This window comes from Rhipicephalus sanguineus, chromosome 6, assembly GCF_013339695.2.
Source record: "Rhipicephalus sanguineus isolate Rsan-2018 chromosome 6, BIME_Rsan_1.4, whole genome shotgun sequence".
Classification (NCBI taxonomy): domain Eukaryota; kingdom Metazoa; phylum Arthropoda; class Arachnida; order Ixodida; family Ixodidae; genus Rhipicephalus; species Rhipicephalus sanguineus.
The window spans coordinates 108,188,509-108,213,251 of NC_051181.1; the positions used below are offsets into that span (position 1 = coordinate 108,188,509).

Consider the following 24,743-nt stretch of genomic DNA (forward strand, 5'->3'; position numbering starts at 1 on the left):
GTGGCGCGAGCCGGGTTATACGGCCGGCGCCCGCACGGTGGTCGTTTGGGAGAGAGAATAGATACGGTTTGGACACTTGGGAGAGGAGGGTTGGACACTTGGGAGAGGATATGGAGGAGAGTGTCGCTACTTTATATATATCAAGGGACTTTACGGAAAACTGCATTGCTGCGTCACCTACCGTGACGCGGCGGGTGTTGAGGCTATCGGCCGCGGCCTCCGCGATTAGATCCGGCAACGGCGCGTTGTCTAAATGTACCGTGGCTAATCACCGAGGCCTATAGCCTCAACACCCGCCGCGTCACGGTAGGCGACGCAGCAATGCAGTTTACCGTCGCTCCGCCACGCGCTGCAGATCCAGCATACTTTTGCGCCGACAGTACATACCTGCAGCTGGGAATTTTCGGTCTTGCCTTGACCGTGATGCAACTTCGCGCATCGATAGCTTTTCGCGGAAGAAGTAATTGTGGGCATATTTTACTGGTATCCCAGAAGATTACAACTACCCGATCTGGAGGCGCTACACTTTTCCCAATGCGTCGAAATTCTTTCTTTCGGCTCTGAGTATGTCACTTCAGATTTAGTCATTACATTTAGAAAAAGCAACCTGAGAAACTGCAGCTGGATAAGATAAACTTTTTTTCCTTCATCCAAGCATGTTTATAGTACAGATGCGATACAGTATCGCATGCAATAGCCGCGAAATAATGCTTATAGCATGTGTGCGACCATCTCAAAGAAGTAGATTCGAGCGACTTTGAAATTTCACTGACTGTTTGGACGAGCTGTTCCGGATTCATAATTATCAAAGGAAAGGCGGAAAGAGTGATGAAAAGGCTGAGAAACACACGAGCAAAACTGCTTGCGTTCGTGCGTTTTTCAACATCTTCGCTCTTTCTGTCACGCCGTTTTCATAATAATATGATGAATCCAACCCTTAATTCAACAGTGAACATTAAATCTGGACATAATGCGCGAAGTTACTTTATTTATTATCAATTCAGGACTCGTCCCTGACATTTTCTTTTTTTTTTCTCTTTTTTTACACCTCTACATAATAAAGCCACTTGACTCGACTCAGCTTCAATACTTGTCTTGACAGCGGCTTTTGAACAAGCTTTAAAAGCCGCTTCCAGTATTCTCTTATCTCTCGTTTTTTTTAATTCGCACCTTTCAGCCCGCGGCACCCTCTTTATTGGCTCCGGATATACCCGAACGATGTCGCATTGCGGTGTCGTGCGTCGCCCCGTAAAGGTAGAAACAGACAGTATCATTATCCATCCGATCCGACGTCCGACGCGGTGGTGGGGCAGCCGGAATGGTGACATTGGACAGATTTAGTTGAGCGTCCGCAACAACGTACGGACGCAGCCTGCCATAGGAAATGGCTGGCAGGCTACGTCCGTACGTTCTTGCGGGCGCCCAACTAAATCTGTCTATTTCCTCGGATCGGACCGCCGCATCCGATGCCCGGCGTGCATCACACCGGGCAGATATTTTAGTCGGCGCATCGGACCATCGGACGTCCCCAGCCAATGACAGCTCGGGACATGTGTGTCGTCACGCCGCTGGTGGCGCCCTCTCCCTGTCGCCGTCGGTGGAGTCGAGCCTCGGAGCATTTGTCGACGTCGCCGCTCGCGGCGGCGGGATAAACATCGAGTACATTTTGTTTGTGACATCAAATAATTCCTGATTGAATTAAGTGACGTTTGAAGTGTGCGATTTCTGCAAGACAGCACCCGTTTCCAAAGCACTGGCGAGATCGCGAGCAGCGATGCAAGCCCATTGCGCAGGTAAACACAGCAAAAGCGGCGTCCCGGCGAGCAGGCGAGCCGGCTCGCTTCCACCTTTGCTCTTCCCATTTATGACGTTGAGAAAGGTATAGCGTATGCCAACGCATTCCATGCGAGTGCAAAGCTTAATCGTGTTGGCAAAAACAATCGCTCTATGACAAGCTCGCGTGTGATCGCGAACGAGACGGCGGGCTGTTGCGATGTGCTTGTCGTTTCGGTTATTTTCTTATAGAACGAAACATGGCTGTAATAACTTGTTTGTTTTGTGGTTCATTACGAGGACACGAAGTCTTTAGAGTGTGCATGCCGAGTAGCCCTATGTGGGTGGAGCCTGCAGCTGATTGCTCGTTCGCCCCGTGTATGCTGAATCGTCGTGCGCCGCATGCCGGACGATCCGACGCCACACGTCGCATCATATCGAAAATCGTCCCGTCTGTCTCGGCCTTAATGCCATGTGGTACTGATGTTGGTTGCCGTGAAAACCACATGCATCCCTTTCATTCAGATAGTTGGGCTTCCTGTGGTCATTTGAGAAACGGCACACAGACTCAAACTTGCCTCAGCAAAACATGCGGAGACAAAAAAATGTGCGGAATAGCGGGTGGTGGGCAACGACAAGGGTTCATTTAAAAAAATATATGCATGGCAGCCAACAGAAGCGTTGAGAGCCACTCGCAGGGACAAAGTGAGGGGGGTCGCTTTTGAAAGAGCTATGGTAGGGAAGAAAAAAAAAGGGTAATAGTTGTGCTTATATTCGTCTGTTTTCTTTTTTACTTTATTTTTATTGTTGTTTCGTTATGCCTCCAGCTTGTGAGCCGAACTTTTTTGGCTTTCCTGTCTACTTCCAGTCTGTACCGACCATAGAACCGTCGGTTTCTGTTTTTTGATCACTGCTGTGCAGGCACTGGCGAACCTTCGTAGCACACCAACCTGCTCGTCTTCTGGCAGTCTACATCATGTGGTTCTGTCATCTGTTACTGTTTCTTTTTTCTATTATGTATTGCCGACAAAGGCACCTGTGCTCGCTCCAATGAAGGCACGTGTGCTCGACTGTGCTACAGCAGCAAGTGCCGTGGTTTTGCGTGCTTCGTGTGTGTAATGAACACTTGGTTGTCACTTCACCCTGCCATCTCAAAAAATTCTGGGTAAGCGAATGTCACGGACCAATATATATAGCTTGCGCTTATCCCCGCCATTTAGTGGTTTTATTTTTTTAGTTTTCAGAAAATTTCAGCTGTTGCCTATTATTGTCAGCTTCATTCTTCGAGATATTGGTCATTCCAGTAATCGGGCTTATATATATAGCAATTTGATGACATTGCCCTGCTAAGATTTGTCAAGAAATTTGCAACCCATTTCTAATGAATATATACTTCCGCAGCTTTTTCAGCAATGTTAAAGAGTGGGTCACTATATTTCTGGAATCCGCTAGTATCAAGCATCCGAAGCTGAATTAATTTTCGGCACAGTATCGTGTGTCACATATCATGAAAAAGATTCAAAATATGTTTTGCATTTCGTGTTTATGACGAATATGAACGCGTATTGTCAGAAGTTTCAAATGAATACTTGTCAAGCATTTTCATCTGAGAAAACTCAAAGGTGCTGAAGAAATGTTATAAATTATTGTGTATAACAAAGAAACGAGCCCTAAAATTAACACTTCTTTCCTTCATTCATAGCGAGGGTCTCGTTCTGGCAGACTTGATGCTTTCAGGTAGCATGCGAGGGATTATGGGTCTTCTACCAGCTCGTAATAAGTTCACGTGCTACGTGACGCCAACAGGCAGAAAAAGAGTGTTCCACACTCGCCGTCATGGCTACTGGCGGCGCTGACTGACGCTCCCACGTTTAAATGTACATATATACCTTATAAAGTGGACGGGGGGATGGCCTCCGCGGTAGCTCAGTTGGTAGAGCATCGGACGCGTTATTCGAAGGTCGCAGGCTCGGTCCCTGCCCGCGGCAAGCTATCTTTTCGTCCACTTTTCTTTCTTCACATTTACCTTACATTTACTACTAAAAACATCCCCTATACTTTCCTTGGCATTATTGTCTGTTAGTGCTCATTAGTTAAAATAACAAGTGATTCATTACATGCTCGTAAATATAACAACCACTTTCTGACATATTCAGCTGCATATAATGTTGCTACGCGCATTGTGAAATATTCTTTCAGCCACAAATCAAAAAGTTAGCGCACAAAAAAAATTACAGCATATCCACGGGGTGAGTGATGATGAGTGGGGCGAAGCTCCGGAGGGAATCATCGGTAAACCGTGAAACACTTCCGTGAAATTCGCCCAGTACATCATATAAAGAGTGTGAAACACCGTGTATATATTAAACATCAAATTTTTATTGTATTCTTGATTTACGTGGTCCCTTCATTATCACCGCTTTGTGATTGGTGAAATGCAGGGAAAGTGTCCGCTCCCGAGCGAAAGAGAAAGCGCGCCAAGAGCGACCGCGTTCCCCGCTCGCCCTGTGAGAATTAACGGCAAGGCTAGAGGGAAGACACGACGCGCGTAGCGTTCCTCTTCGCGTTCCACGACGCGAGTTCGGTAGCATGCCGAACGAAAGCCAACGGAACGCGATCGTGCAAGTGTTCCGGCTTCGCGAACAATGCACGGCGTTTACTGCACATAAAGCGTCCCAAAACCAAACATCTTGCTCAAGGTGTGCTTTGCGTTTTTCGTATGATTTCTTTATCATGTACATTAAGACGAAAAGTTGAAACCTCACTAGAATATATCGCCCGCAAAGTATGTCTTTTAGTGTGATTAAATCAAGGAACACTACGATGTCTTGTAAATTATGATATCTAATGAATTGCTCATCTAGTGAGCAATTCATTAAACTAGAGCTGGCTACATACATACTTCTACTACTACTACTACTACTACTACTACTACTACTACTACTACTACTACTACAGAGGAGGGAGCGACCCACACCCTAAGAAGCTTCGCCCCTAAAAAATGTCAGGAGCTTGGCAGGTACGCGAAAATGTGGCTACTTTGCCAGATTGCGAGAACGGACTCAACTGAATGCATGATATGTCATGTCTGCGATAGATGAGATTGAAAATCAACGGTTAGAACAACTGAGGGAGATCACTGTTGTGACAACCACCACTGTTGCCCTGACGGAGCCGCCGGCACCGGTTTCCCCGTCCGCGCTCTGTAGCGCCGCAGCGGCCGCAACTGCAGCTACGGTCGACACGCGCTCTCCCATAGAAAGCCACCCGACGCGGCTCGCGCGGTGTGTGGTGCGCCTTCTTTGCTCGTTTGCGGCTCTCCGTCGTGCGGCGATCCCACTTCTCCCGGCCTTCTTGGCGGCCTTTCATAAAGAAAGACAAAGATAAAAAGAAAAAAAAATTGGCTAAAAGGATTCCTGAAGTGGTGACGGGATTCAAACCAGCGCACTCACGATTCGAAGGCGAGCGTCTTAACCACTCGGCTATCCAGGCACTTTAACAATTCAAGGCAAGCGGCATATCTTTCTTTGCTCTCAGGCATACAGCGTAGAGCTTAGTATTCGTTTCAGTAAAGAAAACCAGAAAACAAGCATCAAAACCGCATGATGGATTATAAGGCACCTGTGAACAATGGGAACACCCTCCCACGCGTTCCCCGTAAAGATTAGATTGCAGCTGCTTCGCACATCTCCAGAGGATTTCGAATGACGTCAACTGGCCCTCCGCGCGTGCGTTTCCCGCTTTCATATATAAACGGGAGACCCGTCTAGCAAGTCATTATGTTCATTCTAAAACTGCCATAGGCAGACCACGGGAAATAAAGGCACCAGAAGAACAGCCTGAATATCATGCTCGACGAAAGGAACAAATTCGTCTTGCCGAAAATGGTCGCGGAAACAATCACGGTATACCACAGGGACTACAAAGCAATTATCACTACCATTACTCTAAAGTAATAATAAAACATACTCCTTCCCCCCACCCACAGCATCTGTGGTGTTACATACAGCTTCGCTGGACGTGCAGATCGCAGGGCGAGATGGCGGTCAAATTTTAGAGGCGAAGCACCTTAGGGTCTCGGCTTGTCGGCGGTGCATCGTCGTTTGCTGTTGCCGCGTGCATCGTCGTGACCCATTTGCTTGCTTGCATCGTCGTGTCCTGTCCATTTGCTTGAGCGCAAGAGAGGGCACCACCCCCTCAGCGCTCGGCGTCTGGCGAGAGAGAGCGAACGGCGCGCGTTGACTATGAAAACGCGCTTTCTGCGATGAACGCTGAACTACCAGTTCGCAAGGAACGAGAACGCGCCCTCGCCCGCGAGGGAAAAGGCCGACGCAGGCAATGCCTGCTAGCGCATTTCTTGAAGAAACGGACTACTCGCGCTGCTCAGCCTTTCATCGGCCACCCCGTATATATAGGTAATGGATCTTGACCTGCAATGTAGTGCCGCTGGGACATTTCTCTTTGTGTAGTTGAACAATAAATATTCGCAGCGTGCACGTTAACTAAAAGCGGACTGCGGGTCTCTTTGTCTAATATTTCTTCTGTCTCTCACTGCCCATTATCAGCGATATTGCTGTGGGGCACACCGGCGCACGCTGCATACTTCGCCCTTCCAAAGTTTTACGTTAGCGGAGCTGAAACACCCTTTCCTACATGATTCGCCCCTCCCCAATTTACTTTGAAACGGCATCACAGAAAACTTTCTTCCTTTTGTTTCTCTGTTTCTTTTGTCTATTTTTTCTATATTTCCCTCTCTATTTCTTTCTTTCTCTCTATCTATTTCTCTTTCTTGCTCTTTCTATCTTTATTTTCTTTCTTACCATTTTTTTCTCTCTCTCTGCTTCTTTTTCTCGCTTTTTTTTTATTTCTCTCGATTTGTCTGTTTCTTTCTCTTTCGATCTTGCTCTCTGTTTTTTCTATCTCTCTTTTGGGTCTGTTTTTTTCTGTCTCTTTCTATGTCTTTCTCTGTCTTTCTACCTTTTTCTAAGTTTATTCCCTTTATTTCTGTCTGTCTTTTTCTTGCTATCGCGCTCTCTCTATCTCTCTGGTTGTCTATGTTTCTCTGTCTTTTTGTCTTTTTATTACTCGCCGCCGTCGCTTCGCAGCGATTTCTTGGGCTAACTGCTGCCTTCTTCACTTTTGTTCGACCAGTGGTGAATAGTGGGATTCGCTCAATCTTTGTAGCACATACCCGTTGATGACGATAGTTTTCTGATGGCCATAGGCATTTTACGGCCGGCCATAACAGCTTGGCTGTTAAGAAATATAGAGAGACAGAGAAAGAAATAGACAGAGATAAACAGAGAGACAGAGAGGAGATACAGACAGTCACACACAAAAAAAACATACACAGAAAGAGAAAGAAAGGGAGAACGAAAGAGAAACAAAGAAAGAAACAGAAAGAAATTGACAGAGAAAAATAGAACCAGATAGAAAGAAAGAGGAACCGAGAAATAGAGATAGATAGAAAAGGAGCAAATATAAAAATGATAGAAAGAGCTAGAAAGAAAGAGACAGAAACAGAGGGAGAAGGAAAGAAATAGAGACGAAAGGGAGATTTTACTTAATGAAGCTGCTTGCTGCTTTAATTGCCAAGCGATTCCCAGTGCAACCCGATCAACAACTAGCCCATAGTCATTTACAATGTGTTCACGTGAATGTGTTCATCGGCGTGTGAGTGCACGTGGGCTAGTCAAGCAAGGACCAGCCGCATGCCGACGACCCCTGCAGGGCGCCAGCCTCGCCCCTCTCAGTGCAAGCTGTGCAAATTTTTATGGCATGAATTTCCGTCGATATCGTAACATGCTTACACCAGACAAATCAGTCTGAGTTTCCGGCTAGGAGCCGCTCTGTGTGGTCACAGATGACAGCCATTTTTGCCCTGATCCACGAATTTAATGAATATGTTACTATATAAGTGCGCCCCCTACGAGAGCGGTAAGTGCCTCTCTACAGCAATTGCATATTTATTGTTAAGGGCAGATACACCCTACAGTGCGCTACTGTTGTCTGGTAGTTCTGTAACTTTAGACCTTACAGCGAACGATAACTTCCACAACACTCTTAATCAGGTTCCGCTGAAATTGCTAGATATAGCAAGGAAACCGGATATTATTCGTCTAGTTTTCTGGATATAGCCAGCGTTTAACTAAGACATGATTTAAAGTGAAGTTTCGGTTCGCATGGTTTTGTGCCAATAATATCATTAATATAAGCACGCTGTTTAAGCCCTTTTGGAAGGCACGTTTCCAAAGGGCTCTTTTCTTAAGCGATTAAGCGTGAAACCCTTCAGAGGTGCTGATAAATGAGATCTCTCCAGATATTTTGAAGCACGCACTTTGTTAAGGGCCGCACACTCACGGCAATGTTTGGAAGGTGGGCCTGCGGAACAGTTCCAGAATGTTAAAGGAATAGATTTATCCTCAACCCGATAAGGAGGTTCTCTGACGCATATTCTAGTTTTTGCATGATAGCTTTCAGAACATAGCTTGAGACTATCGCTGTACTGCGCAGGCTCTCCTTTTAGCCAGAGCGATAATAACTGTGAACGGTGTGTTGATCACTTGTTATATCCTTTTTGGGGTTGAAAAGCAATTCATTCCCCTTCGACGGCGTGAAACTTTACTGAACTAACAAAAAACTACATGCGACATCAAGTAGCTGCGGCAGTTTGAAGATCACGAATTTATTTGTGCGTTGACGTGATATTTCAGCATTATCCTTAAGAAAGGAGGAACCGAAAATGTTAATTAGGTACTAATATGCTATCTGCGTTATAGCAAAAACGGTACCGTCAAGAAAGTTGCAGTTGTATCTTCTCTAAAAAACGCGGATTTCTTCGTACCGGAGTACTTGGCAAAAAATATGAGGCAGGCTCACTTCTTAATTAAGTCGCTGTGGATTTTGTTGTTTCGTAGGTGTGGTGAAGACCTGCATTAAGGTACTATGCTCTCTGTGTATTAGGTGCGCGTTGTAAAGACAGATGTTCTGTTTAAATTTAAGTAATTTTATGTCAAATGTGCCCCCAGGAATTCGCTGTAATAATGACAGGTGGTTTTTTGTATCTTTGTGCACAACCAAATAAGTTTTGCAGGCTGCAATGAACACTGAGTCCGCTAAACCATTTAATGAACTTGTTCACTTGTTCGGCTGTGTGTCAGGGAAAGAGTGACATATGAGATGGGGGAGGAGAGGAAGCTCACCCTATGCGAGTTTCTGCTTGCTGCACTTCGCTGGTGGCAGGGCAGTAAACCATTCAGTTGAGTACAACGCCGATGTTCTTAAATTCAATAAAGGGGCCCTGGTATCAGAACCACATCTTACTCTTACCGGTATTCCTTGCTGACTGCCGAAGAGGTTCAGAATGCAGGAATCACAGTATACCTGGAGTGTTCTTACAGAATGTACCTCACAATTCAGTCTCTTCCTGCTATACACTATAATACAGCAGAGCTGTTATGCTTGACGTCTGCCGTGTGTAATAGGTAGAAAATTATCAACATCACGAACCGGCACGCGCTCTCTTCACCCTCTTCATCTTCGTTCTCTTCTGCTTCGCTCACATAACACGTGCGCCGATTTGTCCAGCGTGAGATGGAATAATTCTGGTAGGTGAGCGAACGGATGCAGAGAGAGAGAGAGAAAGGAAGAGCAGGAAAGAAAATAAGATATAGAAAGAAAGATAAAGAGAGAAACTGTTGGCGAGAAAATTTCTTGGCGAGGCGAGATTCCAACCTGCGTACCCAAGACCCCAAGGCGAGCGTCGTAACCACTGGGCTATCCAGGCTGGCTAGCACAACATAGCATAGCCTTATATAGCCCTTTCAGTCACGGATTATGATGCACAGTCTGAAAATGCATCAGATTTGCATGGCATGATTTCAAGGCACTCAGTATTACATTCCAAGAAATAAAATGAATAAATGTGCTGTTTTATGTGAGTTTCAGCAATTAATGTTAATTAGTGTGTAATTAAATATCTAATTATTCTGCAATCAGTCAGCTTCAATCCTTGCATAAGAGGAATCAACTATTAGGCCCCAAATGCTTGCACAGTTTGTTTTTTAGTTGTATGCTTTTCGAGCGAAGTAAAAAAATACTCTTGACGTTGGTCCTGGAACGTCGCACGTCGTACGATCGTCGAACATGGTAGTGCCTCTAGCAAAGTGATCATCTGCAGCAATAAGCAGCCTAATGAAGTTAAATAACCGCCAGTTGTCCACTCAGGAAGCCTGCACGAATGTGCACACTAAGTTTCAGGCCACTTGAAGAAACACGCGGTGCGTGATGCGATTCCGAAGTTGATGTGTACAATTGTACACACCGTGACTGAAAGGGATAGTATAGTACAGTACAGTATAGCAAGGGGGTGGGAAAGGAAAGTGAGAGTGAGGAGGAGAGATGGGATGATGAGGTGGGAAAGGAAGAGGGGGAACCAGTACAGGGAGAGAGAGAGAGATACAAAGAAAGAAATAGAGAGAGGAATACACAGAAAGAAAGGGAAAAAAAGAGAGAAAAAGATAAAAGGCGAGAGAATGACTACAGAGAGAGAGAGAAGGAAAGAAAATGGCTTTTAAGGGCTCCTTTTTCTTTGTTAGACAGTATATTAATGAGAACTAACAGGCAATAAAGATTTTCCTTGGCATTATTGTCTGTTAGTTCTCATTAATACAGAGAGAGAAAGAAAGACATAGAAAGAAAGGGAAGCAAGAGAGGAAAAGATAGAAAGACAGATAAAGGAATAGACAGAGAGATAAAGAGATATAGGTAAACAGACATCAAAAAAAGATAGGAAAAAAGAGAGCACGCATATTGATGTAGAGTATAGTGCAGCAAGGGGTGGGAAAGAGAGAGGTGAGAAGGCAAAAGCCTAGTCAAGCCAGGGCCAGCTAGGTGCCCACCTGCTCTGCTGTGACCCAGGTTTGCGCGATTTAGTGCAAGCTGCGCTAATTTTAAAGACGACAGTCTTTCTTGGGGAACTTAAACGCAGAAATTTTGGTCTGTCTGTCTGTCTGTCTGTCACCCGGTTCAGCGACCCGCCCAAAGTTGAACCACTTGCTTACCGCCCAACCATCTAGAACTGGTACGGCTGTCCATACTTGTGAACGTTGTCGATCAAAAAGTAAATATTACGCATATCTGAGGCGCAACACCACTAGGTAAGTATTAGGTGGTGTGTTCCTTTAATAGAAAATACATAGATACGTAATTATAAAGACCGTAGTTTCTTAAGCTGCGATCAAAATGCCTATGCGCGCCGACGAACGGAAGGAAGCCCTCTGCACAAGCTCATGTTTCCCGATGTATTGCCAGATGGCGTCCATCTCACGCAGCGTAGAGTTACTGTATATGCTACCTTTCTGAAGGTAGCATGTACAGTAACTCTAACGCAGCGCCTTCTCTATCGTCTTTACACGGCATTTGCAGCGGAGCACGCAGATACGCGGCCAATTTTTTTACCGAATACTTAGGTGCGCTCGTCTTACGAGCGCACCTAAGTATTCGGTAAAAATTAGCGCAGCTTGCGTCAGACCAGCAGGCACGGGGAGGGAGATGCAGCGTGCGCATAGTTACCATGACCATATTTTATAAGTACTCTGAGAGTTCAAACGCCGCACTAGGCCGTATTTTTTGCCATCATTGCGGTATTCATAGAGCGACGTGGACCACTGAACACAAAAGGCCGGCGTCCCTGTGTTTTCCTCTCCCTGGCCTTTACTATATTCTTCGACACGCACTTTAATGCAGAAAATCTTTTGCAGGAGGGCCTAGAGATATGTGCCGCTATGGAATATGACCTGAAGAGGACTAGCAATACGCCGGCTAGGGCAGAAGGCTTCGATGAGTTCGCGTATCGTTGTCACAGATTAAGCGAAGCTTCTATGAGTTACAGATGTCGGTGGTGCTGGCATAGTGCGCAAGAAGCCCGCAACCGGCGAGTGTAGGGAAATGAGGGTGCACACGAATTCGGCCCTCGAATATGCGCAGGTCACAGGCGTATTGTATGGGCCGTTTTCCAATAATTCGTTCTCTCTAGATCGTGGGCTGGTCGGCGATCAGCCGTTTCTGATATAGTAGTCTGATTTTTTTATCGAAGTCACCTGTCATTTCACGTTGCCACGTTGCATTTCTGCCTTTCACTGTTGCATTTCATTGGTTCATATGACCATTATTGCTGCTTGTAGCATAAAAGCATTGCTCTGCTAACCATACAGGTGCTTTTTCCGCAATGGAGGTAGGAAAAGTTAGGAGAGAGCATTGCGCAATGCGGTAGAAAGAAAGAAAGAAAGAAAGAAAGAAAGAAAGAAAGAAAGAAAGAAAGAAAGAAAGAAAGAAAGAAAGAAAGAAAGAAAGAAAGAAAGAAAGAAAGAAAGAAAGAAAGAAAGAAAGAGTAACAGGTGAGGCACGCAGACGCCAAGCTTCGCTTGCCCCCATTTTCCGGATAAGGAAGGGCTCCTAATTTTTTATCAGAGGATGTTGCGATAGTTTTTTTACATTTGCCTATGTGGAAATCCAGCGCTGGACGCTGTTGTGTGCATGGGAATGCTGATATATGGTGCCTGGTTCCGCTTCGTTTTCGTGTGGTCGGACCACCTCGAAGGTGTGCGCCGGAATTTGCTGCTGCTCAGATTAATCAAAGTTCTTTTAAGAAATACATTCAAACCTTGCCGGCCCTTGAGCTAGCGACTGAAGTGTCTGGCCGCTACTTTCAGCGTAAAGGCCTGCCCAGAAAGCGCTGATGGCTACCACTATCACCGGATAAGGGCTGATGAAATGCTACAAGTATGCTCAGAAATGTCCTCGACAGCAAAACGGCTTTTCAGATGCGACTGAACTCGCGCCCGGCGTCTCAGTGAGTTTTGCGGAGGTGCTTGTCTGTTTTTTTTAATTACGTTTAAAGCTGAGTACATTCTAAATAAATTCGCACATGTCAAACTCGCATCTTGGTGCACGTACAGATACGCACAATAAAATACTGCTCAGTCAGACAGCAGTAGCCCCAAAAAGTCACAATTAAACTTTTTTTCGTTTTATTTTCGAAAAATTAGTTATCAGTCTTGGTACTTTTTTACAGCCGGTGTTTCTTCGCTTCTTTATTATTTATTTTGTAGGGTGGTTCATCAACTATGAATCTGCAAAAGAAAACATATTTCACATATAGTATTTTCTAACTGTAACTACCATCAAATAGTGAGATATTTCGCTTGAGTTCTAGATGTCTCAGTAATTCTTCTAGCAAGTGCCTTATCAGATAGTCGTAATTTTTTTTCTTATAAGTCACTCGTGTGTTGCGTTCTGATTAGCGAATAGCTGGTTCCTAATGCAGATATACGAAGATAAAGGCGTGCCCTGCGATTGCTAATATTTGTCGTGATTGCCGCTCACGCAGATATTTTCCTTTGTTATACAAGTAATTAGTTATACGATGTTAACAAAAACAAACGCACATCTTATAGAAATATATAACATACGTGATTGATGTGTTGTTGACAATATGTCGGGCACTTGAACAGCATTTACCCTACGGTCTTGAGTCTGAAAGAGAGGAAACCGTGCACCAGATCAGTATTCATCGTTAGCTCCGTGCGCAGCAGAAAAATGTCACCACTTTAAGCTACGAAATTCCTCATTAGCCATGTGTGTGTCCACAAAACATGCACTATTGAGCGGCGGTCACGCTGTTCATGTTCATGGCATGTCCAAAGACGTGTCCGAAGTGTCCCACACTATTTCATAGCCGTGTCATATACTGGGGTAGGACACACGTATGAAACTATAATATGAAAGGACATTGAAGCAGAACCTTAACAAATCGGATAACTTATGTATAGCACTTCTGTAAGCTATATATTACTTTTAATGCGCATACAAACATGCTTTATAAGTTTACGGGCTACAAAAGAAATCGTATTATGTTTACTATTTCCAAAGCCCTAGACATATTTAAGGCCATTGAGGAGCGGTGTATCATTTATCCACTTCTTCTACTTCAGATGCTTCATTACGTATGTTTTAGAGAAAGCAGTTTTGAATGGAAGTAATAAATCTCATTTCTACGTTATCACAAAATTTCGCGGTATTCCGTGTTCATTAAGCAGTTGATTGCCTCAACCACTAGAATTTCTGATGCAGTCGGTATGGTTTAAGTTCTCTTTGAACGGGCCGTGTAAATTGTCAAATCAGGTAACTAAGGTAACTAAGGCCACCATCCATAAAAATGAACGTGCTGACTTAAACCATAGCTTTTTATGCCACTCATTATACAAGCAATTTCAGACTATGAACCAACAAAAGGTATTCGTTAACACAATGCTGCTGATGCTAATAGCAGAGTGGAGCAAGGACCGTAATAGAAGAGACAAGGTGACAGCAGATCTTTCTGGTTACTTCATAATTTACTAATAATTTCGGGTGTTTCACCTGCCAAAATCAAAATGTCATTATGAGGCACGCAGCAGTGGGTTAGTGCGCAATAATTTAATTTCATTTTATTGGGCATGATGTTCATGATGTTCTTTCATTTCGCTTCCACCAAAATGCGACCCTTCTGACAGTGAAACAGGCCGCTCAAGTTCTGTCCCTTCTAAAATAGTTTCATTAAAGTGAGAACACCACCCAAATACAAATTCCTCCTTTGCGTACTGAAAGCTGACAGTATTATCTAAAGCCACGCAACTGTACACGTAAGAGGGTGTAGAGTAGCGGTACGTACCCTTTTGAGCCAGTCACAGTGACGCTGGGGAGGGCAGCCAAGCCAGGGGGTGTGACGAGGCCGACGTTTGGTGCGGTAGCTTTTCCGACAACTCCAGTAACAGATGGTGTAGAAACAACACTTGTGCTTGGGCCTACAACAGATGTAGTTCCAGTTCCAAAGGTCCCAAAGCCTCCGAAGCCTCCGAAGCTAGGTCCGAAGCCTCCGTAGAAAGAAGGACCGAATGAGCCGTAATATCCGAATGGACGGTAACTGCCCCATCCACCATATCCGGGGAATCCAAAGGAGCTACCGTAGGAACCGAAGCCTCCAAGGGAACCATAACCGAATGAGCTCAGAGGGCTGCCGTACAGACCAGAGAAGCTAGGGTAACCTCCCAGGAAGCCTGAAAGGCCTCCGAGTCCTGAGTAACCTCCATACAATCCTGAGAGACCACTAAGGCCAGAATAGCCGCCTAGGAAACTAGGGTATCCGAAGCTACCACCGAGCACACGTACGCCTCCGAGACCGCCGTACAAGCCACCCAAGCCAGAGTATCCGCCAAGAAGTCCTGACAGGCCTCCAAGTCCAGAGTAACCACCGTAGAGACCAGAAAGACCACTCAATCCACCATAACCTCCGTAGAGGCCTGAGAGGCCTCCGAGTCCGGACAGGCCATAGGAACCCCCATAGAGCCCACCAAGTCCACCGAGTCCACCGAAGCCTCCACCGAGGCCATAAAGACCGCCATATCCACCGTATCCTCCACCGAGGCCATAAAGACCGCCAAGTCCACCGAATCCTCCACCGAATCCTCCACCGAGGCCATAGAGACCGCCAAGTCCACCGTATCCTCCCAGAAGACCTCCATAGCCACCACCTAGCAAGCCACTAGAGCCTCCCCATCCCAGGTTAAAATAGGCCTGTCCTTGAACGGCTGAAAGGAAAACAGAACGGTATTTCTAAGTAAATGTTTAGGCGCTCTTAGGTAAAAAAAAATGTTACAGATAGCATAGACTTCCGTTTTATAGCACTCACTTATGAGATAATGGTTATATATCAGCACATAGCAAGGTGATGATTACAAAGCATGTGAATTGGCTTGAGCACGGAAATTACGATCACGCCTGTATCCAGTACGTCCACCAAATTTGCCACAGGGCAAATTTGGTGGACACATGGCTGCAGTCGCATGGCTTCAGTAGGAATAGGAAAATATATTTTATGATAAGGCTGTCAAACAGTCTGGCTGACCAGCACCCTTCTCTTCTTCATGTTACAAGGTACTACTGCGTTCACGGTACACTCATGCACATTTTCTTTGATTTGGGCACAAATGTATACATTTTCGGTGACAATCGTGCGGCTACCTCTGATATGGAAGCCTCAATATTATTAGTTGTCGGGCCGATTCGGTCACTGCTACTTATCTCGTTTAGGGCGCGTTCAACTCCCTGAATAGACATTCGTTGAAAGATTTCGGCTGATCCCACGCCTTGTGGGAATCGGTTTCATGCGAAGAGGTAAGCAAGTATTCGTCTATGCAGCATTTTTGGCTTTCAGCTAAGAGTTACGAGATGGATCGACGTGTTCTTGTAAATTTTGCAGCTGTGTGCACATGTAAGCTTACGAAGCATGTCGACTACACTGGCGTTTAAAGGGTAGCTTATGGTTTGGCGTAACGTCTGCATTCATGTTAGAGCACATACGTCAGTATTATCACAATGAAGTGCATTTTACGGTGCGACGATGTGAATATCCTACGTAAATTTCGTTAGTGTATTTCTCCGGTGTCGAGCAACGCTTGAATATGTCTTGATGGATCATAGTTCTAAAAATGTAATGTTTATTAGACTGCTATAAAAGCAGAGCCAAAACTGCAACTACAATTCACATGAACCCGACATGACGCCTGTATCATATATTTATTACATATCTAATGTCTATTGCTTTGCTATAAAACTTGATAGCCAGCCCTGCAACCACAGTTGACGTTGCAGCGACATTACGCCTGGAGAGGGACTTTTTCCAAAGCAGCTAGTTTAAAGACCTGGCGTTGCTCTGTGGTAGAATGCCTGAGTGCCATGCAGAATGCTTGCGTTCGATTCCTGCTAGGATCCAGATTTTTATTCTTTGCATTCGTCGCGTCAATGCTGCCGATATCAGGTTTACTTAACGCTCATGTATTTCAATTACCGGTGTTTGTTCGCGACGCGGCGGAGGGGCAAGACCTGTCTGTCCCGACGTGGGAGCGGCCCGCTGCGCGCTAATCGCGCGTACCGAAGGACTAAAATAAAGTTGTTCATCCATCCATCCATCTCGCCGTTCCTGGGTAAATATGAACTGTCAATCACCTGTGGTGCATACCCGCATACCGCGGCCCGTGGTATACGGGTATGTGCCACACGTGTCTGTAGGGAAGGTTTTGACGACGTACGCGACGGGATTTACACGTTATTGACATCATGACCAGACAGTCATATTCGTCAAAGCCTCTTACCTTCCCATGCCGATTTTGGTCTACACCAAGTTAAGGAGGCAATCACAAGAGCACCCAGACGTAGGTGGCTAGATATATACGTGGATACGTAGATAGAAACGCTCAAAGTGCGTTTGGTTAGCTAAGAAGTGATATGCATTTAATAATTCTCAAGAGAGTCTAAATTGTTGCAGCTATGAGCAGGTAATCATTATGTTGGACTATTGGCCATATGTAGGGATTACACTTCTTCTATAGCAATGGTCTTAAACAGGCGACCCAATAGAGCATATACGGCCAGGTCGTTTCGTTCTTCATTTGTGTTGACATCGCATTACTGGTGACCGCAAGAGGTGTGTCAAGGAGATGTAGCAAGCGCGGCTGAGGACATTTTGACGAAAAGTTGGGCCGCCAATGAAGTAAACAGTTGGAAACTTCTGCGCTGCTCCTCATCCTATAAAGGTGCACATACTCATGCGGAGCCGGAAAAACACTCCGAGGCGCTGAGTAATCATACTAGCCAGTATCTGGTAAGATTACAAATAACTACATCTGACGCTGGCACCAATCAGAATATATCACGTAGATATACTCATCTACATGTGGCGCGCACTCGGAAACTTGCAGACTTTTGCTAATTAACATTTGTCCGCGTAAAATAGCGAGTTTGCATGCGCCTTAACAAGATGGCGGCCGAAAGATGGCGCCACCAATTCGCTTCCGTGAGTTGGCGTGGGCGCTTTGTTTGAGTTGCATATCGTCGCCTATATAGCCACTTCTCTTGAGGACTCGGTTTTACGAGCACTACACGTGGCAAAGGCATCTTTGTTAAATACCGTGAATCGCTTTCGTTCCATCTCATTATCAAGTCACGCCTTGCATCTGTGTTATTCTTATAGTTTACATACAGCGATGACTGAGCAGCCGGCCAGCCGCGATACATCATGGCGGCACCCTCATGGTGTCTGATCTTCGATGCGGAGTTTCTATTATAAAGTTCGCTATAATATCGTTAGCCATCAGTATTCGTTTGCGTGGGCAGAAGGCACTATGTTCATTGTATGCAACAGTGTCATGTATCATGCGTAGCCTATAATGATTGTTAAGAAGTTTTTATACTGCCGGAAGAAGCGGTTTCGTTAGTAATGCACTAGTTAGGAGTGTTTATCAGCAGTGCTTACTCTTTTATTTTTATTTATTAACTCGGTGTTCACCAACGCAGTCCTCATACACGATGCCTTTTGAAATTTGTACTAGGCATACGAAATCACTCTTTCTGTTGTACCGTGGTTCATGAAGAATTATACATATGATGGTGATTATTTACATCGCTCCTTGTAATAAGTGTCATCGCCAGCGCCGTGTTGCCGTTGAGTAGTTTTTGGATATCTTATCTCATTAATTGGCTAATGTGCGTCACAAAACTCGCGAGAGTTCGTGTGAAGTCATTTTCGTGTTTTGTTGGTGACGAAGTTGCTTAGCAGTACATTTGGGGGGGCTGGGAACAACACTTTGTGTTAGCACAACTTTGAGTAATCTAATTTGAACTCTCTCCTGTGATAAGTTTACAGAATTAAACAGGAGCGATCGATCTTGGCAAAAATATGCGGAAAAAAGGCACATGTCTGCCACAAAAGCGCAGACGCAACAGCTTGTCATTCGTGTAGTGCAGTCTTGGTGGCAACCATAGGCGTGTGCAAGGTTCCCCAACAGGGGTTGGAGGGTGGGGGGGGGGGGGGCGAAGGTTCATCGCAGCGCCCCCAGCCCCCTTACTATGTCAAAGTACAGGGCAGACTTTGACCTTGCCCCCCCCCCCCCCTTTCTTAGGTGACTACGAATGGCGACCGTCCCCCCTGCCCCCCATTCCCGTGCGCGTGCCTATGGTGGCACCACAGTGCCGTGTTGGTGCTGACAAATATACGCAGTACACCTTGAAGTGGCAGCTTATGAGCAAGGGCACACACAAGCCCGACTGATCTGTACTTGTTCTCGAAAGTTCTTTGTTATACAGTTCTTATGCTGATAACATTTTGTAAATAATCATTTTTCTCATGAACTGACCTATATGTTGAAATAAGCTAGAATAATAAAAGCGCCTTAAATATACATATAATAGCAATAATATCAGCAAGATATAATGGCACCATACTGTCAACAACAGTTGTTGTTTTCTGGTTAGAAGTTCAGCTAAGCGTTCTGGTATGCGTCCTGCCATTCGAGGTTAATACTGAAAGCGGTGGCACGTCGGCTATATAAAGTTATATTCATGAGGAGTGCTGAAGCCGTCCCTGTTGCAGTGTTCCAATCATTACTCAAGTGTCGCGGCAAAAATATGGCACGTTTCTCGGATCTTCAGCGTGAGCTCGTATTTCCCAAAAGCAGCTGCAGTATTCTCAGCTGTAGTCTGGCGGTTTGTGTTATCTCCTTCTCCAACTTGATAATGGTTGGATTACGTAACATAAACACGAAACGCACAACACGGTCTATGGGTTTGACTCCATTGTGTAGCGCACATAAACATATACTCACCACAGCCGAGCAGGCAGACGGCGATGGCCAGAACCTTTCCGTGCATGGTGGAGGATCCCGTGTGTCCCTTTCCGCAACGCTGTACTGCAGGGCGTTGTGCTGTGAGCCGGCGACGGCATCCAGTATATATACAACTATCGACTGCAATCCCAGCATTCCCCTGCGTTCAGGTGTTGTAGCCGCGTGGAAGCGTCCCTCATTGTTCGCACCTGTTTTGCTGTATCGAAATGAGGGGAAGTCAAGGGCAACGAAAACAATAAAGGCAATGTCATTGTTGCAAAATTTGCCTAAAATGGCGTAGAAAATGCTCCGATATTCGATGCTGGAAAGATAAAGAAAAATACATTGCAGCAAGCAACATAAAAAAGTTATTTGAGGAAGAGCGGATACTGCGCGTGATGGTGTTGAAAGGGTAGTACGACCTGAACACAAGAATGACGTATGCGCAGTCGTTCACGTCATTTGTACCCTCGAATGTTACACGGACAATTTCTGGATAAAAGCAAAAAACAAAAAACAAAAAAAAAACATGCTGTGTGGTTTAACGCTGCGGACCATGATCTCATTGTGTACCCAACATATTGGGGAACTCCAGGTTAATCATTACCCCATCAGTGTTCATCACTGTGCTCATATATCTAAGTACACGGTCGTTCTTACATTTTGCACCCAGAGAAATGCGGCCACTGAGGCTGGAAATCGAACCCGCTTGCTGCAAAATGCCAGCCTTTATGTATCATTCAAATAGTTATGCAAATTTGCTTTAAATTCAACCTGTCCCAAACGCAAGGAGCACCAGTGGCGTATTCATGCGCCATTTCCATTCATTATATGAATATTTCTTTTGGTGTTATGAGCCACCTTATGCTTTCATTCCTAGGCGATAACAGTCCGATGAAGAACGACGATAAAAACCAACCTCGTAGAAAAAAAAACAAACTACTGCGCGTTGAGATTGCGCCTAGATTACATTTCTTTCATATTTTGTTGATGAAACATCTTTTAACCATAACACCATTGCGAAACTTGACTTGTTGATCCTAGTATGAGTTTGTACTTGATATTCCGAGTGAATAAGACGAGCAACAACAGTAGACAGACCTGCAGGACGTCAGGTAGATGTTCTCTCAGTCTCAGTTCTCTTGTCGCTTGCCTTACTTGTTCACATTAGATGCTACTACATAACTGACATCCCTATACAGTCACCTTATATATGTAGTTTTATTGAAGGAACGGCCCGTTCTTGCACTGCGTAGTGACTTCCGTCGCTACACTCGTGTCCAAAAATCGGGTACCTAATTCTCCAAACCTTTGGTTCTTAGCTGTTTCTTTGCAATTCGTTAGTTGGCTTTGGTAGTGATATCACGAACAATTATAGGTCAGAAATTTACGTGGATACAGGCGCAGTTCCGTATGAATTGGGTGACCTGGCGTTGGGGCAACGAAAAGAAGGGTGTAGCGAAGGGAAGGGTACGTATGATGTGTTAACGACGGTAGGGTTGCTAACCAGAAGGTATCTCGAACACGAAATAATTGCTATGTCCACCACGTGAACTTTATTCCTATTTTTGAACTCGAATAATCGCAACTGTAAACAAGTTTTACAGTTCCAGCGACTGTGCTTTGTCTTTTCACTTTCATGTCTCAAAATTTTTTTTCAGGAAGCGAGCACGAAAACGCGACCCTTAAAGAACAATGCCCCATGAAAAACTAAAAAAAAGGCACACGCAAAGACGTCATCGCCAGTACAAGAAACGCAGTGGTCGGCAAAGAGAACGTTGTCTTCGGCTGTTTCAGTCGACTTGGTGCTGCTGAAAGAAAACAAAAAAAAAGGCCTAGCACGAAAACGAAACAAAAGAATACAGTAATGCATAACCGCGCTGGGCTCCCGAAATAAAATATATGGGGACCCGTGCTAAAGCTATGCTGAGGCCGGTAAATGGAACAAGATGCTAAAATATGGATTCTTTTCTCTCAACCCTGATTCTCTACCACACGCTGACATCAAATATTCATCTGACTGTAATGTGCAGCGTTGCCACAGCGGGTTCCTATTTCGTAACCTTTATTTTTAGGCAACCGTGCTATTTGTTCGACGCTCCAACCCTGCATGTGCTCCTCCAGCTTCTTAGGCAATATGTATTTTCCAACAATGGCATGTCTACCGAGACGGTCATTTCGTGAGTCCATGAACTTTCGAACCCGTCGTTTCCATGTTCTCGATACTGGCTCGACATGGTCTGCGTTCGATTATATTCTTCTGCAAGTGCTGCTTTTAAAATTTTGTCAGTTGATTGGCAAGACCAGTCACGGAAATCCTATACGTGTACAACCTTAATGAAAACCAGCATATAATGAAGCCAAGGAGGTTATAAGCGACGTTAATTGTACTGTTTTAAGTGTATTGTAACAATCTTGATATAGATGTGAAGAAAGTAACGTGGGCGAAAGGATAACTTGCCGGGGCCGAACCTGTGACCTTAGGATCCGAAGGTCGCCGTTCAGGAGCATAAATAGGCTGCAAATCGCCTCTATAGGCTATAAATAACGAAGATGAGCATCGCGAAGCACTCCTCTTCACCCCTAACGTAAACCAACTCGCGCACATCGCTTTTTTGTACGTATAGTATTTCAGTGTGTAGCTATTGCAATAATTCCTTCGCCATTTCGATGAAATCACGAAATTGCGTTTCCCGATTAGAAGCGAAGCCAGGGCTCGTTCCGCTGTAGTGTGCAACGCGCGCAAGGAATCTAATGAAGTAGAAGGTTCCACTCGTAAGCGTTTGCAACGGTTTGGTGTAACGGCGTTAAACCATGGCAACCGTTTTGCTAGCTCTGTATATACTATTTTTCGGTTATGCTACACTGCAACACTTGCGACCCGCCCCGATGGTCTAGTGGTTACGGTACTCGACTGCTGACCCGAAGGTCAAGGGATCGAATCCCGGCCGCGTCGGCCGTATTTCGATGGAGGCTAAATGCATGGGCCGTGTGCTTAGATTTAGGCACACATCAAAGGGACTGTCTACCGTTCTTCATCGCTTTTCTGTTTTGTACCGCAATAGAAAGCGTACCGTCTGAAGTGTCCAACCTTGCAGCGGTTTCTCTGGAAAGTGAGTGGAAATTTTTAAAAGAGAACTTTTAGATCTGCGTTCGGTCTTCTTCCATTGGCGTGAAACATGCCCACAACACTGGTAGGCGGACGCGATGACGATTGTAGTGCCGGTAAAAATTAAAACCTAAAGCACATGTGATTTCTGTAGTATTACTTTATTTTCGCTGAACACGATTGTACGGACTGTAACAGTTGTTTTCAGCGCTCTAGCGGTTAAATGAGGCCTTATTATACGATTACAGAACACTTGTTTTGCTGTAATCGCAGTCTATGTGTTTATTTTAGCACTGCTGCCACAATCCAAGCCAAGTCGATTCATCAAAAAGATACGATAAATGCGCGCCTTCACAGCGCAACACATGTGGGCATCCTAACAACAATACAGCGGCACAGTACGACCAGCGCGGAGAGCCGCATGGCATAACGCATGAGTTGAAGCACACGAAATTGAAGACGGCGCCGCGCCGCAAGAAGCGCATCCGGGCGCCTTTTTGGATGCGTGAAAAAAAAAGCAAAAAATTACTCTCTGACGCAACCCAAAGGTGCCTCAAGTGCGTTAAATACAATTTCAAGTTATACATGTCTGTTTTTAAGCAAAATGAGTCTACCTGCGAGGATTTCTTGTCCTACCAGTAGATAGAACCACATCGCCGTTGAGTTACGCTATAGCGGTCATTCTTTCGCGATTTTCAACATCAAATTAAAAATATAATTCCTTGTTTATGGGGCAAAAGCATGCTCCTTGCCGCCGATGTGACGAACGATCTCCTCATTTTCAGCAGAACCAGAAAAAATTTTTCCGAGCTGTAGACAGTCCCTTTAAGGAGCCCCAGGTGGTCGAAATTTCCGAGCCCTCCCCCCCCCCACCATGCGGCATCCCCCGTAATCATATCGGGGTTGTGGGACGTAAAACCCCAACACATTGTTACATGCAACATCTGCGTTCACTTTTTCTTCGGACAGCCTTGATATGCATGCACCGCGGTGTTTCGTCTTTTACATTAGCCTAATTTCATCAAATCTTTCTGGGCGTGTACTGTCTGTTTGCAGAGGAGCTGTTTTACGCTAGTTTACAGTGCATCGCTGCACGCGTCGACCTAGCGCCTAGATAAAAATTTCATCGATCTTCCACTAAAAACTTGATAGATCTTCCACTACTGTGACGATAGAAGCCAGCGAAAGAGAGAGAGCATTCCCAGGATTTGGGGACATTTGTGCGTGGCGCCATCTCTCAGCGGTAGCAAACGGCGTCCTGCCATAACTGAATGGGAAAGAGGCGAAAAAATCATATCTCTTGAAAAAAGCAAGCTATAGAAAACGAATCGGTGTTCTATACAGTAGATACCTACTGGAACGTTGTGGTAAAATTTCAGTGTCGCACTACAAAGCGCGTGGCTTCCCAAATTTTAACCGAATGTTGAAATAAGTTTCTACTGTATAGAACCGGGAGTCGTTTTGGTTAAAACGCTTTTCGTCAGATATGATTTTTTTCGCCTATTTCCCATTCAGTTACGGAAGGCCACCACAGTCACTGTCGAGAGATGGCGGTGCGTGCATATGTCCTTGAATCCTGGTCATGAAAGGTTTTTTTATGTGGCAGAAAAGCTGAGAGTTCGGCCTGAATTTTCTGGCCTGCTACAGGGCGTTAAGAAAGGGGAGGGGTGGGAAAGAGAGGAGAGAAAAGGTGTTGATGATGATAAGGAGGAAGGTGGCGATGAAGCAAAACCTTGAATGCCCAAAAACTATTTACAGTCTCTTGCCGAGTTCTGTCTCGCGGAAAAAACTTGCTCAGCGCTTTCAGAATATCGCGCTGATGACAAGGCGGTGGTCCCAACAGAACTTTTTTTGAAATTTGTTGCTTCGTAGATTTTAACAAGACGATGGCCGCCGAATTCTTATGCGTGATATATCGTGGGCAGACGCACAAGAGGTGTTCAGTATCTCAAGAGTGGCACGAAGCTGCGACAATGGCGGGTCTGGCATAATGAATATGGCAATGAATATTTGTGTATTTGTTGGAGAGAGCCCGGCATAGTGTACTTTTACAAGCCAGAATCCAACTGTGCCTGGCAGACTGGAATACTGGAGAAGTGTTTCAACGCGATAGCGTCAAAGATCTCGTTTCGCTGAAATTACGGTGTCGGAGTCGTTGGTCG

General features: G+C 45.2%; 1 protein-coding gene across 1 annotated transcript; it reads right to left on the reverse strand.

Moving 5' to 3' along the window:
• Positions 1-12,780: 12,780 nt before the first annotated feature.
• LOC119396139 (uncharacterized) lies at positions 12,781-19,651 on the reverse strand. Its single transcript, XM_037663238.2, has 4 exons — positions 19,473-19,651; positions 14,486-15,401; positions 13,245-13,308; positions 12,781-12,905 (listed from the first exon to the last, which is right to left on the reverse strand). The coding sequence occupies exons 1-3, from the start codon at positions 19,516-19,518 to the stop codon at positions 13,290-13,292; spliced, it is 981 nt and encodes a 326-aa protein (XP_037519166.1). The 5' UTR covers positions 19,519-19,651; the 3' UTR covers positions 12,781-12,905; positions 13,245-13,289.
• Positions 19,652-24,743: the final 5,092 nt, after the last annotated feature.